Genomic DNA, 14,403 nt, shown 5'->3' with positions numbered 1-14,403 from the left:
GATAGATAGATAGATAGATGGATAGATAGATAGATAGATAGATAGATAGATAGATAGATAGATAGATAGATAGATAGATAGATAGATAGATAGATGAATTTACTTATGGGCAGTTTCGTTTCAAGTGACCTAACTTCGATTGGGATGATCGAATTTGCACAAATTAAACAAATCAAAGTTTCTTTACAAAGAGTGGAACTTTTCACATATTAGCTATTTTAATAGCTAAGATATAGCTATAGAGATAGTTATTTTATCAATTTAATTAAAATTTCATTTTTAAAGTAAGACTTTCTATTAATTATTCTAGATAAAGAAGACTTTTCGGTGGAAATGCCCATATTATTTTTCTTACATAAAGTTAGGTCGAAGTTTATGAGATGTTTCGGTTTCTAAATTATAACTCACCTGATCACATATATAAATTTCCCAAGTATTTGCTGGCTTTTGGAATTTCAAAGCAACCACAGCTCCCGTGGCCACATCAGTTGCTTTATACACTGAACCGTATGAACCGCGACCGATTTCTTTGTCGATGTTAAACTGTATGCCATCCGATAAATTCAATTGACGTGTATTGGCGATTTTAGGTAATGGGGTCTGTATTATTTTATAATTATCATGAGCCTCTCCATTGGCGCCGGGAAAATCGAGTTTCGTTAGGAAAGCACGACACAATTCACTGCTGAATGGATCGATAGCCTCTTTGGCCATATGACGTTCGATTGTTTCCAAAGCTTTAGCTAAACGACGCTCCTTAGCTTCGACATCATTTTGAGTTGAGAAATATGAATTCTCCTGATAGGTGGAAATATCGGCAACATGAGTTTGATTTAAAGTGGAATTATTTAAAGCGGTAGCATCACGGAAATTAAGGCGACCCACTGCATTGCTAAGCGAACAGTTGGAGTTGTCTAAAGCGACCGCTGAAGAGAATGAATAATTGGCATTATCGTTAAAGGTGGCATTCTGCACAGAACGTTCCAATTGATGTTGGTGGTGTGTTTTATTTTCCGAGGTGGCTGTAAGTGTTTTTTCCATCATATAGCTGTTGTTAAGAGTGGCATGGCCATTTTCCGCAGAGGAAGAATTACTATTTGTGGAGCCCAACATGTGGAATTTATTGGAAGGTTTTTTCAATTTCGTTTTCTGGCGTTTAGTTGAGGTCTTTGGTGTGGAAGAAATATAGGGATGAAAACTATTATTGTTGCCATTGCGTTTAAGGACATTTTCAGCCATCGAAGGTGATTCAAGCTAAATTTAAAAAAATAAGAAAAAGAAAACAATTGAAATAAATAGCGCTGGTAGAAATATTATATTATACTTTACCTCTGGCTGATATATACGCTCTATAGTATAGGCACTATAGTTATTATTGCCATTGGGAGTATCACCAACAGCCGTGGGTCTTTCTTTTTTAAATTTAATTTTCAATGTTTTATTTTGAGATCCTTTATTGGGCGTATGCATACTGAAACGTATTGTTGAGGCTTCGATTTGATCTTCTAAATCACCTTCGTTATCTAAATTGTTAAGATGTTGTTGTGCTGATGGTTGTTGTTGTTGATTATGATGGTGATATTGATAGTTTGGATGCTGTTGAGGAAGTTGTTGGTTATATTGTTGTTGTTCATCTTCTGTATCCTGATTGTCTTCATCCTCATCTTCTTGATCTCCTTCAGTTTCCTCTTCTTCAACTTTAGTGTATTGCTGCTGCTCTTGTTGGTGCTCATGTTGACGTTGTTGATACCTTTGTTGTTCATAATGATTCACATGATATTGTTGTTGTTGTTGCTGCTGCGTTTGCAATTGCTGTCGTTGTTGTTGCTGAGGATCTAGTTGTGTTTGAGGTTGTTGTTCTTGTTGATACAATTGATTTTCATGTTGCTGCTGTTGCTGGTAATATAAATGATTATTGTTAATATGATGCAATTGTTGCTGCTGTTGTTGTTGTTGTACATAATATTGTTGCGTTTGCTGGTACTTGGCTGCATTTGTTGTTGTTGTGGTGGTGGTTTCCGTTTTAATCGAACCAATCTCCTGCACTTGTACATTAAGATTCTGTTGGGCTTGTGTTCCACTACTTTGGGCTTCTCTATTGGTCTGTTCTTGCTCTCCGTGCTGTTGTGCTTGATAATTTTGTTGTGGGTTATACTCTTGTTTCACCACCTCCATTTTATATTTACAATGTCTGGCTTTTATCTCTTCGGGACTAAATTCTACACCCAAATCTGGAGGATAAACTAAAGATTTCGCATAGTGACAGACCTTTTGGGGATCATCTGGTTCCTCCAGGAATAGTGCCGGTTGCCAAGTTTCATGATTGTTTCGACAGTATGTAGCAAATTTTCTAGGCAGTCTTATACCTGCCACTAGTATGTTTGTGCTACTGCTATTTACTTGTGGAGCATTTTGCACTACATTACGTTTGCTAGAAGCCTCTACAGCTCTTTCATATTGTTGGCGACTCATGCTTGCCGTTGCTGCAGGCAATTGTTGTTCTACGGGAACACTATAGCTAGCATTTTCTTGCCGAGATTGTGTTTGCGGCTGTGGATGAACAACAGCAACTTGTTGCTGTTGTATGTGCTGGGCATTGACATTATGTTGCTGTTGTTGGTGGGTATTATGTACAATTTTTTGTTGCGTATTGTAAGCAGGAGTTGCAGCAACCTGAAAAAGAACATGTTAACGTTATTTTGATGTATTTTATGCTAGAAATTAGCACTAAATTTTTAATTATAAAATGAATTAGTGCTATGCTAACAATGTAAGCCTGAAATATTTCAAAAAACACAAATAAATTCACCTGCTCATTAGATTCTTTATGCTGATGGACATTTGCTGCCGTTTGTATTTGCGCCTGAGGATGGACTTGCTGATGATGTGGGGCATCCTGAATATTTTGATGTTGTGGTGGATAATGATTATGGTTCGGTAGGTTATGATATCCATGTGTTTGAAGCTGTTGCTGTTGTTGTTGAGCAGCAGCAGCAGGATGTTGATTATATTGGTGGTGTGAAGTGGTTGGATGAGCCATTTGTTGTTGCTGTTGTTGCGTTTGATGATTTGCAGAATGATGATAGGAAACTTGTTGACGATATTGCTGCTGTTGTTGTTGTTGATGTATTTCCATATTACCAACATTGGGATTAGCCGTAGGAGTTCCAGCATTGTTGGTCGCAGTAGTTGTTTGATAAGCAGCATGCTGAGGATGCAGCAATTGTTGTTGTTGTTGGGCCTGAGCATGCATAGTTTTGTTATACATTAATTTGCTGTGACCATGATGTAATTCTGCATAAGGTTGGGCTTTTTCCTGAAAGGCCAGAATATATACAGCTTCAGCTTCTTTAAAGGCATTAATAGACTCGTAATAAGTTGCCCAGCCAATATAGAAACAGGCCACTTGTTTGCCCACACCTCTTTGATGTAAAACTTGATAGAAATGCAGTGGATTGCTTTGCATATCAATGTACTTTAACCACAGACGCACCATACGCACGTCCAACTTATAATAGTCACTGTGCTCATAGAGCGTTAAACACCTTTCCAATGTTTCACGAAATTTATTATCTGGATCACCATGGCCATGGTTTTCATACCAACATATATAGTTCCACCAATGATCTAATGGGTCGGGACCCTGATACAAGGCTATGGCATTCTCCCACGCCTGCTTGTCCTTGAGGAAACTGTGCATCTGATCGGCAGGCACAGAATGTCTAATGATCGAATTCATTTCAAATTTTGAAGTTTATCTTTGTTTTTTTGCACTCTAGAAGAGATTTTCAGAAAATCACCTCACTTATGCAAAAAATAAAACTCCAAGATGCTTGCGTCAATCAGAATTGTTCCGCAGGAACATCAATAGCGCGTCAGATTTACAACACACACACTGCACAAAGGTATTTTCGAGTTCTTGTTGTGATCGGCTTTCTTTGCTTTAGGTTTAATCTCAAGCAAAACACATTAATTTTCAAAAAATTTTATCAAAAATTGCATTCATTGCATTTAAATTAAAACAACAAATATTTTTTAACCAAAAAAACCAAAGAAAATATTATTTCTTCCTCATCTAAAAAATCTCCACTATGAACAAGAAGAGTAAAGAGAAATGTCGAAATCTTTGGCGCGTTGTAGTGACGGCGTTAAATGTTTTAGGGGCGGCTAAGTATATAAGAAGAAAAACAACACTAGTTGTGGCAAAATTTATTATTTGTTTGTTCTTTTTAACTAAAAATTAGTTTTTGTATAAAAAATTTTGTTGCAATAATATTTATACCACTATTGTCTGTCTACTGTTTTTAATATTTTCATAATAAAACACAGTTCAAATTATTTCAAAGATTTTTAAATGATGAAGTAAATACCCATTAAGTGCTAACCTTAAGGTATAGACTTAGGGATTTAATTAAAATAATCCTCGAAGGTTGTTTTTGATTAGTTCAAGCGCCCAATAAAGCTTAAGCAAGAAATGCAAAACAATTTAAATTTTCTGTAATTTTCATACTACTTTTATAATCAAAATGTATAACGAACTTCAAAATTATGTTTCATGAGAATATATTTACCGTTATTGAAAAAAAATTAATTAATTTTGTGCAAAAAATTAAAGATCATTGGAAATCCTATTAGATTTTCCAGTTTATGTATATGTTTTGCTTATATGGAGAAAAGAAATTCTCAAATTTGCATAAAAATCCTAACTAAAAAAACTTTTAAATTCGCTTGAAAGCTTTTCAAAAGCTTAAAAAACTTAATTCTTTAAGATATAATATTAATAAATTAAATATCTTGTCAACCCTATCTTCTCACAATTTCGTTGCAATCATTGACAGAGTTGTATTTTTTAGTGGAGAGTTTTGGAGAAAAAAGCGCAGGAAAAACAGAATAATGAAGAAGAGCCCAAAAGTATACACACACATGCATATACAATAATTGAACAAAAAAGTAGACACAACAAAAATTAGTTTTCTTGTTTTATTTTTTCTTTAATTTAAATTAATTTTAGTAAATTTGCTAATTGGATGCAAAGTGTATTTTCCCCACAAGGTGCTCGTTTCTAGTGTAAAAATCTCAAATAAAAGTGTGAAAATAAGTTTTACAACAAATCTAAAAAACATAATAATAATTGACACAAAACCATCATAATTTTAAATATCGTATATGTGTGGGGTCATCATCATCACCACTATCGCCGGCATCTCTGCAAGCAGTGCTTAGGACAGCAGCGTCTCAGCAAATCAGTTTTTTTATATGAACTAAATATTCTACTTAAAGTCGGGGTATCTCAGCAAAATTGTCCCCATAAGCTTTATACGTGTTTGTGTGTCAAAGTCAGCAAAAATTGCTGAGCTGCAGCAAGTAAGAAAGCAGCGAGCACGTTTTTCGGCAGAGAAGCCGAAAAGAAAACAAAAACATATTGTAAATTTTATTGATTTCCCCACAAAATTGTTAATAAAAATTAAAAAAAAAACAACAAAAAGAAGACGAGACAGTATTTTAGCTAATTAGAAAATAAAATGGAATTTTCAGCCGATCCCTATGAATACAAGTTATATCAAATGTTCCAGAGTTGCGATACAAATCAGTGTGGTTTCTTGGACGAAAATTCCCTCAGACGTTTGTGTGCCCAACTAGAATTACGTGATAAAGGTGCAGTGCTTATAGAAAATTTAGCCCGGGAAGGACGCACATCACATGTTACCTTTGAAAACTTTAAGGAAGCTTTATTGAACTTTTTAGGCACCGAAATCGATGGTGCAAATACCAGTGATATTACAGGAGAACGAAGAAAAGAACAAATTGCAAAAGACAACCAGAACAGTGTGGATAAATCAAGTGGAGGTAAGCAGGTCGTCTTATTTGCTTTTTTTCTAAATTACGTCAAAATATTAATCAATAAGAAATAAATTGATATTAACATGTAAGATAAGAATATTTTTTATATTATACAAAAACACTTAAGAACGCCTAATGTGTTAGCCATAAAATTCTGATTTTATTATTATTTAGTTTCAGTGTCTTTAGGTTTTCTTGTCAATACAGGGGAGAGGAAATGTATCTGTTTTCAAGTGTTCCTATTAATAGAGGTCTTATAAACTAATTAAATAATAGTTTTAAAGCTTATACAATGAATTATTTTTATGCAAAAAATTCATTAGCGAATAATTTAGAATGATAACGTTAATGACATCAGAAAATCCAAGTAACGATCTTATACCTACCACACCTAAGCTTTTTTATTAAATAACTGACAAAAGAGGTGCAACATACACATGTCTTGTTTTACCTAAAGAAAGTACAAGTTATTTGTATACCCTACGCCGCTATAGTGTGGAGGTTTAAGATTAGGATCTACAGCCAATTTTAGGTGTTTCATATAAGGTGATCACAGATTTTCGTTGTTTTGTCGATTGGAGCATTATTTAAGGATCTACAGCCAATTTTAGGTTTTTCATATAAATATCGATTTTTTATGTAAAATATAAGTGATTACAGATTTTCATTGTTCTGTCGATTGGAGCGTTATTTAAGGTTTTACAGCCGATTTTAGGTTTTTCATATAAATATCGATTTTTCATATAAAATATGAGTGATCACAGATTTTCATTGTTTTGTCGATTGGAGCGTTATTTAAGGATCTACAGAAAAATTTAAGTTTTTCATATAAATGTCGATTTTTCATGTAAAATATGAGTGATGACAGATTTTCATTGTTTTGTCGATTGGAGCGCTATTTAAGGATCTACAGCCGTTTTTAGGTTTTTCATATAAATATGGATTTTTCATATAAAATATGAGTGATCATATATATAGCCGATTTTAGGTTTCTCATATAATTATCGATTTTTCGTATAAAATATGAGTGATCACAGATTTTCATTGTTTTGTCGATTAGAGCGTTTTTTAAGGATCTACAGCCAATTTTAGGTTTTTCATATAAATATCGATTTTTCATATAAAATATGAGTGATCACAGATTTTCATTGTTTTGTCGATTGGAGCGTTATTTAAGGATCTACAGCCGATTTTAGGTTTTTCATATAAATATCGATTTTTCATATAAAATATGAGTGATCACAGATTTTCGTTGCTTTGTCGATTGGAGCGTTGTTTAAGGATCTACAGCCAATTTTAGGTTTTTCATATAAAATGTCGATTTTTCATGTAAAATATAAGTGATCACAGATTTTCATTGTTTTGTCGATTGGAGCGTTATTTAAGGATCTACAGCCGATTTTAGGTTTTTCATATAAATATCGATTTTTCAAGGAAAATATAAGTAATCACATATTTTCGTTGTTTTGTCGATTGGAGCGTTGTTTAAGGATCTACAGCCAATTTTAGGTTTTTCATATAAAATATCGATTTTTCATATAAAATATAAGTGATCACAGATTTTCATTGCTTTGTCGATTGGAGCGTTTTTTAAGGATCTACAGCCAATTTTAGGTTTTTCATTTGAATATCGATTTTTCATATAAAATATAAGTGATCACAGATTTTCATTGTTTTGTCAATTGGATCGTTATTTAAGGACCTATAGTCGATTTTAGATTTTTCATATAAATATCGATTTTTCATGTTAAATATGAGTGATCACAGATTTTCATTGTTTTGTCGATTGGAGCGTTATTTAAGAATCAACAGCCGATTTTAGGTTTTTCATATAAAATGTCGGTTTTTCATATAAAACATAAGTGATCACAGATTTTCATTATTTTGTCGATTGGAGCGTTATTTAAGGATCTACAGCCGATTTTAGGTTTTTCATTTGAATATCGATTTTTTATATAAAATATAAGTGATCACAGATTTTCATTGTTTTGTCGATTGGAGCGTTATATAAGGATCTACAGCCGATTTTAGGTTTTTCATATAAAATGTCGATTTTTCATATAAAATATAAGTGATCACAGATTTTCATTGTTTTGTCAATTGGATCGTTATTTAAGGACCTATAGTCGATTTTAGATTTTTCATATAAATATCGATTTTTCATGTTAAATATGAGTGATCACAGATTTTCATTGTTTTGTCGATTGGAGCGTTATTTAAGGATCTACAGCCGATTTTAGGTTTTTCATTTGAATATCGATTTTTCATATAAAATATAAGTGATCACAGATTTTCATTGTTTTGTCGATTGGAGCGTTATTTAAGAATCAACAGCCGATTTTAGGTTTTTCATATAAAATGTCGATTTTTCATATAAAACATAAGTGATCACAGATTTTCATTGTTTTGTCGATTGGAGCGTTATTTAAGGATCTACAGCCGATTTTAGGTTTTTCATATAAAATGTCGATTTTTCATATAAAATATAAGTGATCACAGATTTTCATTATTTTGTCGATTGGAGCGTTATTTAAGGATCTACAGCTTTAGGTTCTACAGTTTTAGGTTTTTTATATAAAATGTCGATTTTTCATATTAAATATGAGTGATCACGGATTTTCATTGTTTTATCGATTGGAGCGTTATTTAAGGATCTACAGCCGATTTTCATTGTTTTGTCGATTGGAGCGTTATTTAAGGATCTACAGCCGATTTTAGGTTTTTCATATAAAATGTCGATTTATCATGTAAAATATAAGTGATCACCGATTTTCATTATTTTGTCGATTGGAGCGTTATTTAAGGATCTACAGCCGGTTTTAGGTTTTTTATATAAAATGTCGATTTTTCATATTAAATATGAGTGATCACAGATTTTCATTATTTTGTCGATTGGAGCGTTATTTAAGGATCTACAGCCGATTTTAAGTTTTTCATTTGAATATCGATTTTTCATATAAAATATTAGTGATCACAGATTTTCATTGTTTTGTCGATTGGAGCGTTGTTTAAGGATCTATAGCCGATTTTAGGTTTTTCATATAAAATGTCGATTTTTCATGTAAAATATAAGTGATCACAGATTTTCATTGTTTTGTCGATTGAAGCGTTATTTAAGGATCTATAGTCGATTTTAGGTTTTTCATATAAATATTGATTTTTCATGTTAAGTATGAGTGATCACAGATTTTCATTGTTTTGTCGATTGGAGCGTTATTTAAGGATCTACAGACGATTTTAGGTTTTTCATATAAAATGTTGATTTTTCATATAAAATATAAGTGATCACAGATTTTCATTATTTTGTCGATTGGAGCGTTATTTAAGGATCTACAGCCGGTTTTAGGTTTTTTATATAAAATGTCGATTTTTCATATTAAATATGAGTGATCACAGATTTTCATTGTTTTATCGATTGGAGCGTTATTTAAGGATCTACAGCCGATTTTAGGTTTTTCATATAAAATGTCGATTTTTCATGTAAAACATAAGTGATCACCGATTTTCATTATTTTGTCGATTGGAGCGTTATTTAAGGATCTACACCCGGTTTTAGATTTTTTATATAAAATGTCGATTTTTCATATTAAATATGAGTGATCACAGATTTTCATTATTTTGTCGATTGGAGCGTTATTTAAGGATCTACAGCCAATTTTAGGTTTTTCATTTGAATATCGATTTTTCATATAAAATATTAGTGATCACAGATTTTCATTGTTTTGTCGGTTGGAGCGTTATTTAAGGATCTACAGCCGATTTTAGGTTTTTCATTTGAATATCGATTTTTCATGTAAAATATAAGTGATCACAGATTTTCATTGTTTTGTCGATTGGAGCGTTATTTAAGGATCTATAGTCGATTTTAGGTTTTTCATACAAATATTGATTTTTCATGTTAAATATGAGTGATCACAGATTTTCATTGTTTTGTCGATTGGAGCGTTATTTAAGGATCTACAGCCGATTTTAGGTTTTTCATATAAAATGTCGATTTTTCATGTAAAATGTAAGTGATCACAGATTTTCATTATTTTGTCGATTGGAGCGTTATTTAAGGATCTACAGCCGGTTTTAGGTTTTTTATATAAAAAGTGTCGATTTTTCATATTAAATATGAGTGATCACAGAATTTCATTGTTTTGTCGATTGGAGCGTTATTTAAGGATCTACAGCCGATTTTAGGTTTCTCATATAATTATCGATTTTTCATATAAAATATTAGTGATCACAGATTTTCATTGTTTTGTCGATTGGAGCGTTATTTAAGGATCTATAGCCGATTTTAGGTTTTTCATATAAAATGTCGATTTTACATATAAAATATGAGTGATCACAGATTTTCGTTGTTTTGTCGATTGGAGCGTTATTTAAGGATCTACAGCCGATTTTAGGGTTTTCATATAAATATCGATTTTTCATGTAAAATATAAGTGATCACGGATTTCCATTGTTTTGTCGATTGGAGCGTTATTTAAGGATCTATAGCCGTTTTTATGTTCTTGATATAAAAATTTATTTTGAATGAAAAATACGAGTGATCACAGATTTTCATTGTTGTGTCGATTGGACCGTTATTTAACGATCTACAGCCAATTTTAGGATTTTCATATAAATATCGATTTCTCATGTAAAATATAAGTGATCACAGATTTTCATAGTTTTGTCGATTGGAGCATTATTTAAGTATCTATAGCCAATTTTAGGTTTTACATATAAATAATGATTTTTCATGTAAAATATGAGTGATCACGGATTTTCATTGTTTTGTCGATTGGAGCGTTATTTAAGGATCTAGAGCTAATTTTAGGTTTTTAATATAAATATCGATTTTTCATGTAAATTATAAGAGATCACAGATTTCCATTGTTTTGTCGATTGGAGCGTTTTTTAAGGATCTACAGCCAATTTTAGGTTTTTCATATAAATATCGATTTTTCATATAAAATATGAGTGATCACAGATTTTCATTGTTTTGTCGATTGGAGCGTTATTTAAGGATCTATAGCCGTTTTAATGTTCTTAATATAAAAATTGATTTTTAATGAAAAATATGTGAGATCACACGTTTTCACAGCTTACTTTTGTCAATAAAATTGTTTTTTTTTTTTTTTATTTTAAAAGGAAAATTAATGGGCCTTTTTTAGCAGCTTCTGGTCAATTATGTGTGTTATCTCTTAACATATGTTATCTTTACCTTTAGTTATTAACTAATTAGACCTTTCTTATCCTTAACTTAACGCTTAATCTTTTACGATTGGAAACACCTGACTGTAGCTAGGTATAAATGTTTATTATAATTTTGTTACCTGAATTAAAGTATAAGCCCACTTTAAAAAAATTTACATATGCCGTCATATTTGCAAAAATGTAATTCTGGGAAAACGCTAAAGATAATCCTGTGTTTAGTAGTTTATACAAATTATTAGTACCTGAGCTAGTGAGATGAGTTTTAAATAGTATAAATAGTTTGGAAAATTGTCATATAACCATCAGTTGTCTAAAAGACATACACTGTGATTGTAGAAAAAGATTTTTGAAAAATCGTGAATTAAAAACCAAAAAAAATTTAACATGGGCACTAGATTCTTTTATAGAAAAGCTAAAAACTATATTGATCCTACTATGGATCAATTGGCTAGAGAATTTCGTAAGTTATATGTTTGCAACTAAAAAAAAAAGTATGATTGAAAATAATTATATATTAAATTTTTGTTTAATATTTTACAGAACGTGCTTTAATCATATCGGAACAACAAGAAACCTTTATTGTTGACAGTCCGCCCGAATCACCAGATCGTGAAGTTTCACCCAAACTGGTGGTGGGCACTAAAAAGTATGGTCGTCGTTCACGACCACAGACAACACAAAGAATATCCAATGAACAAACTGCCTCTGATTCTGATGATTCCAATGAAGAACAAGATTCTCACAGAGCCTGCAGTACACATGAAGTTAAAAGATCTACTTCACAAACCGATATACCCGGTTCAAGAAGACGTTGTGCTACTTCTGGCCTAACAGAAAGTAAATTGAAAAGATGTGCTTCTTTACCGGCCCAAAGAAATCTATTCAATACTAATAAACCTAAATTGGTAGCTAACAAAGGAAGTTTAGTTAAAGATTCTCTAGTACCAATAACTAAAAATACTCTCAGCAGCAGTGTAGAATCTTTAGGTATGTATTTTTTTTTGTTTATCTTAAGTAATTGTGTCCGTCCTATTTATTTCTTTCTTTCTTCAAAACAAACAAAAAAACATTAAAGCTTTTGTTTAAAACTTGAATTTTTTTACGCTTACACTTTACACTAAACTCTTTCAAATATTCTATCGAATTCTTAATGTGGAATTAGTTTTTGAATTAACTTTTTAATTAAAAGGATAGTTTAGGCTTTTTTTCAAAAGGTTTAAATGTCAAAATCTATGTCTTCATTATTATATTTAAAACAAAAAGAAAAGAAACTTGCACTTAAATATTTATTGCCATTAACTTACTTACTTACTGCTTCATTTTTAAACAAATTCACTTTAAACCAACATATATTAAGACTTAAGCTCATGTAAGTCATGTTACAACTACACCACGGTTGGCTTATTTAAGGCATTAAAAAGCGTAACCAAATGCTGCAATTGAATTTGAATTTTATACTCATTCATCATAATAGTTATTCTTAATACATACATATATGTATATTTAGCCACCGTTTATGTTTTTTATGCATAATTATAGTATTATAATGTTGTTACTGCTACGTTATGATTGTAAATTATGCTTTTGCATTTCTCTTAAGTTGATTAGTTTTGTTTTAGTCTTTCATCTCTAAACAATCGTTATATATACACCTATCAACTTCATCGTATCTAAAAAAAATAAATATCTAAAATATAGGTTTGAAAAATCTTACATCTGCCATGCACGCTGTTTGGAGTTCCTATGACTGGGAGTTAAGCAAAAGTCATTTTAAAACTGGATATTTGGCTAAAGGTTTGTTTTCTTTTCAACTAAATCAAAAATTATTTGGCATTGATTTATAAAGAAAAATTTAAAAAAAAATTAATAATAAAATTTGTTCATTTTAAAATAAAAAACGGCTGGTGGTATAAAACAAAATGCACGCTCTTGTTTTAAGAGTGGCTAGTTGTAGTTTTAACAAAAAACATCAAATTTGGCACCCTATTTCAGTAGCTTATCCTCCTACCTACTATTATTTTACTTTCTCAAAGCACTTAAACAAAATTTACATTTAGAATATCTTTTTCATACATTTATCTTTTTTAGTTTTTTTCTTTTTTTTTTTTGTACATTTTGGTTTTAGCGTAATAAGTTCTTTTAAGTTTTTCTTTTCAAACAAAATTAATTGGTATTTATTTGAGCTTAAAGTTAATTCAAATTGTTTAGTTAAGTTTGGTAAAGATATCTCCAGCTTTCTTGCTATATAAGAAATAGTTTTTACAAACTTATGCCTGTTTAAAGAGATATAAGACCAAGTTTAATTGGCTCTATTACAACAACAATTTGTTTAACTTTAACTCATAAAAATACTTACAAAACTTAAGATTTTATTTCTCTCTTTTTTGTTTTGTCTCCAAATCTAACTCTTGAAATTGTGGTTTTTTAGTCACTCCCTTTATCTTTTTCTTTAAATATATTTTGTTTACAGAAACATTAAATAAAAATTTTGAAAATTTTTTTCAACTTTTTCTCTTTTTTTAAATTGAATAGAATCACCAGGTTTAATGGAAACATTACCCATAAACAGTATACTAGATATATGGGAACGTGCTGCAATACCCAATGGTCGTGGTATACTATTAGCTTTAGGCTTTGATAATGATGAAATCAATATAGCACAACTGAACAAGGTAATGGAAGAGGAAATCTCAAATCTTGAAGATGAACCACAAATGGCTTTAATGAAAGCCTGTCTAGTGTTACAAACCGAAGAACTTGGTAGTTTAAGGCAATTTTCCAAACAACTGCGTGATGAAAATGCCAAACTAAGAGCAGATAATAAAGATGCTAATAGACGTATATCTTTGCTAGCTGCTGAAATAGATGAACGGCATGCTTCTTTAGAGGATGCCACTAAAAAAGAGGTACATATTTCTTTAAAAACTTTAAGCTAAAAACAAAAATATTAACTTTTGTGCTAATCATTAACTTTGCAGATACGCCTTTTAGAACAAAGACATGCTGGTGTTGTACGCGATTTAACAGCACGCTTAGCTAATGATCGTGAAAACTGGTGTAATCTTAATACCCGCCTAGAATCGAAACTCAAAATATTTGAACAAGAAGAAATCAAAATAAAAACCGAACTAGAACTAGTGCGCAGAGAGAATGAAGATTTGGAGGGAGAAAAACAAAAAATGCAAAAACAAATAACTGAACTATTGGAAAAGAATATTGAATTGCAGCGTGAACTAACCGAAATGGATGAAACGAATCATTGTGAAAGACGTAAACAACAATTCGATAAGTCGAATGATGATGAAGAGGTTTTACGTTTAGTGGAGAAGGTATCCACTTTACAGGTGGAAAATTGCAATCTAAGAGATAAAA

The 14,403-nt window shown here is 31.2% G+C and overlaps 2 protein-coding genes across 4 annotated transcripts in view; one reads left to right on the top strand and one right to left on the bottom strand.

Annotated features, from left to right (window-relative positions):
• Positions 1-4,104, bottom strand: part of LOC111685776 (putative mediator of RNA polymerase II transcription subunit 26) — an 8,184-nt gene extending 4,080 nt beyond the window's left edge. The window contains exons 1-3 of the mRNA XM_046947653.1: positions 2,810-4,104; positions 1,330-2,673; positions 356-1,254 (exon numbers count right to left, since the gene is read on the bottom strand). Of these exons, the coding sequence (XP_046803609.1) occupies positions 356-1,254; positions 1,330-2,673; positions 2,810-3,739 (3,173 nt within the window). The 5' untranslated portion in view covers positions 3,740-4,104. The remainder of the gene's footprint in view (positions 1-355; positions 1,255-1,329; positions 2,674-2,809) is intronic.
• Positions 4,105-4,906: 802 nt separating this feature from the next.
• LOC111685789 (blastoderm-specific protein 25D) overlaps positions 4,907-14,403 on the top strand; it is a 14,725-nt gene continuing 5,228 nt past the window's right edge. For 2 of the 3 annotated variants that reach the window (XM_046952373.1, XM_023448070.2), the window contains exons 1-5: positions 4,907-5,847; positions 11,572-12,018; positions 12,730-12,825; positions 13,564-13,937; positions 14,010-14,403. The exon at positions 14,010-14,403 is cut by the window's right edge and continues 1,024 nt beyond it. In XM_046952373.1, coding sequence (XP_046808329.1) covers positions 5,523-5,847; positions 11,572-12,018; positions 12,730-12,825; positions 13,564-13,937; positions 14,010-14,403 — 1,636 coding nt within the window. In that variant the 5' untranslated portion in view covers positions 4,907-5,522. The remainder of the gene's footprint in view (positions 5,848-11,571; positions 12,019-12,729; positions 12,826-13,563; positions 13,938-14,009) is intronic. The other variant, XM_023448068.2, reaches the window with a different exon arrangement.

The sequence above is a fragment of the Lucilia cuprina genome, chromosome 2 (assembly GCF_022045245.1).
Source record: "Lucilia cuprina isolate Lc7/37 chromosome 2, ASM2204524v1, whole genome shotgun sequence".
NCBI classification, from domain to species: domain Eukaryota; kingdom Metazoa; phylum Arthropoda; class Insecta; order Diptera; family Calliphoridae; genus Lucilia; species Lucilia cuprina.
This window is presented reverse-complemented; position numbering and strand designations above follow the sequence as displayed.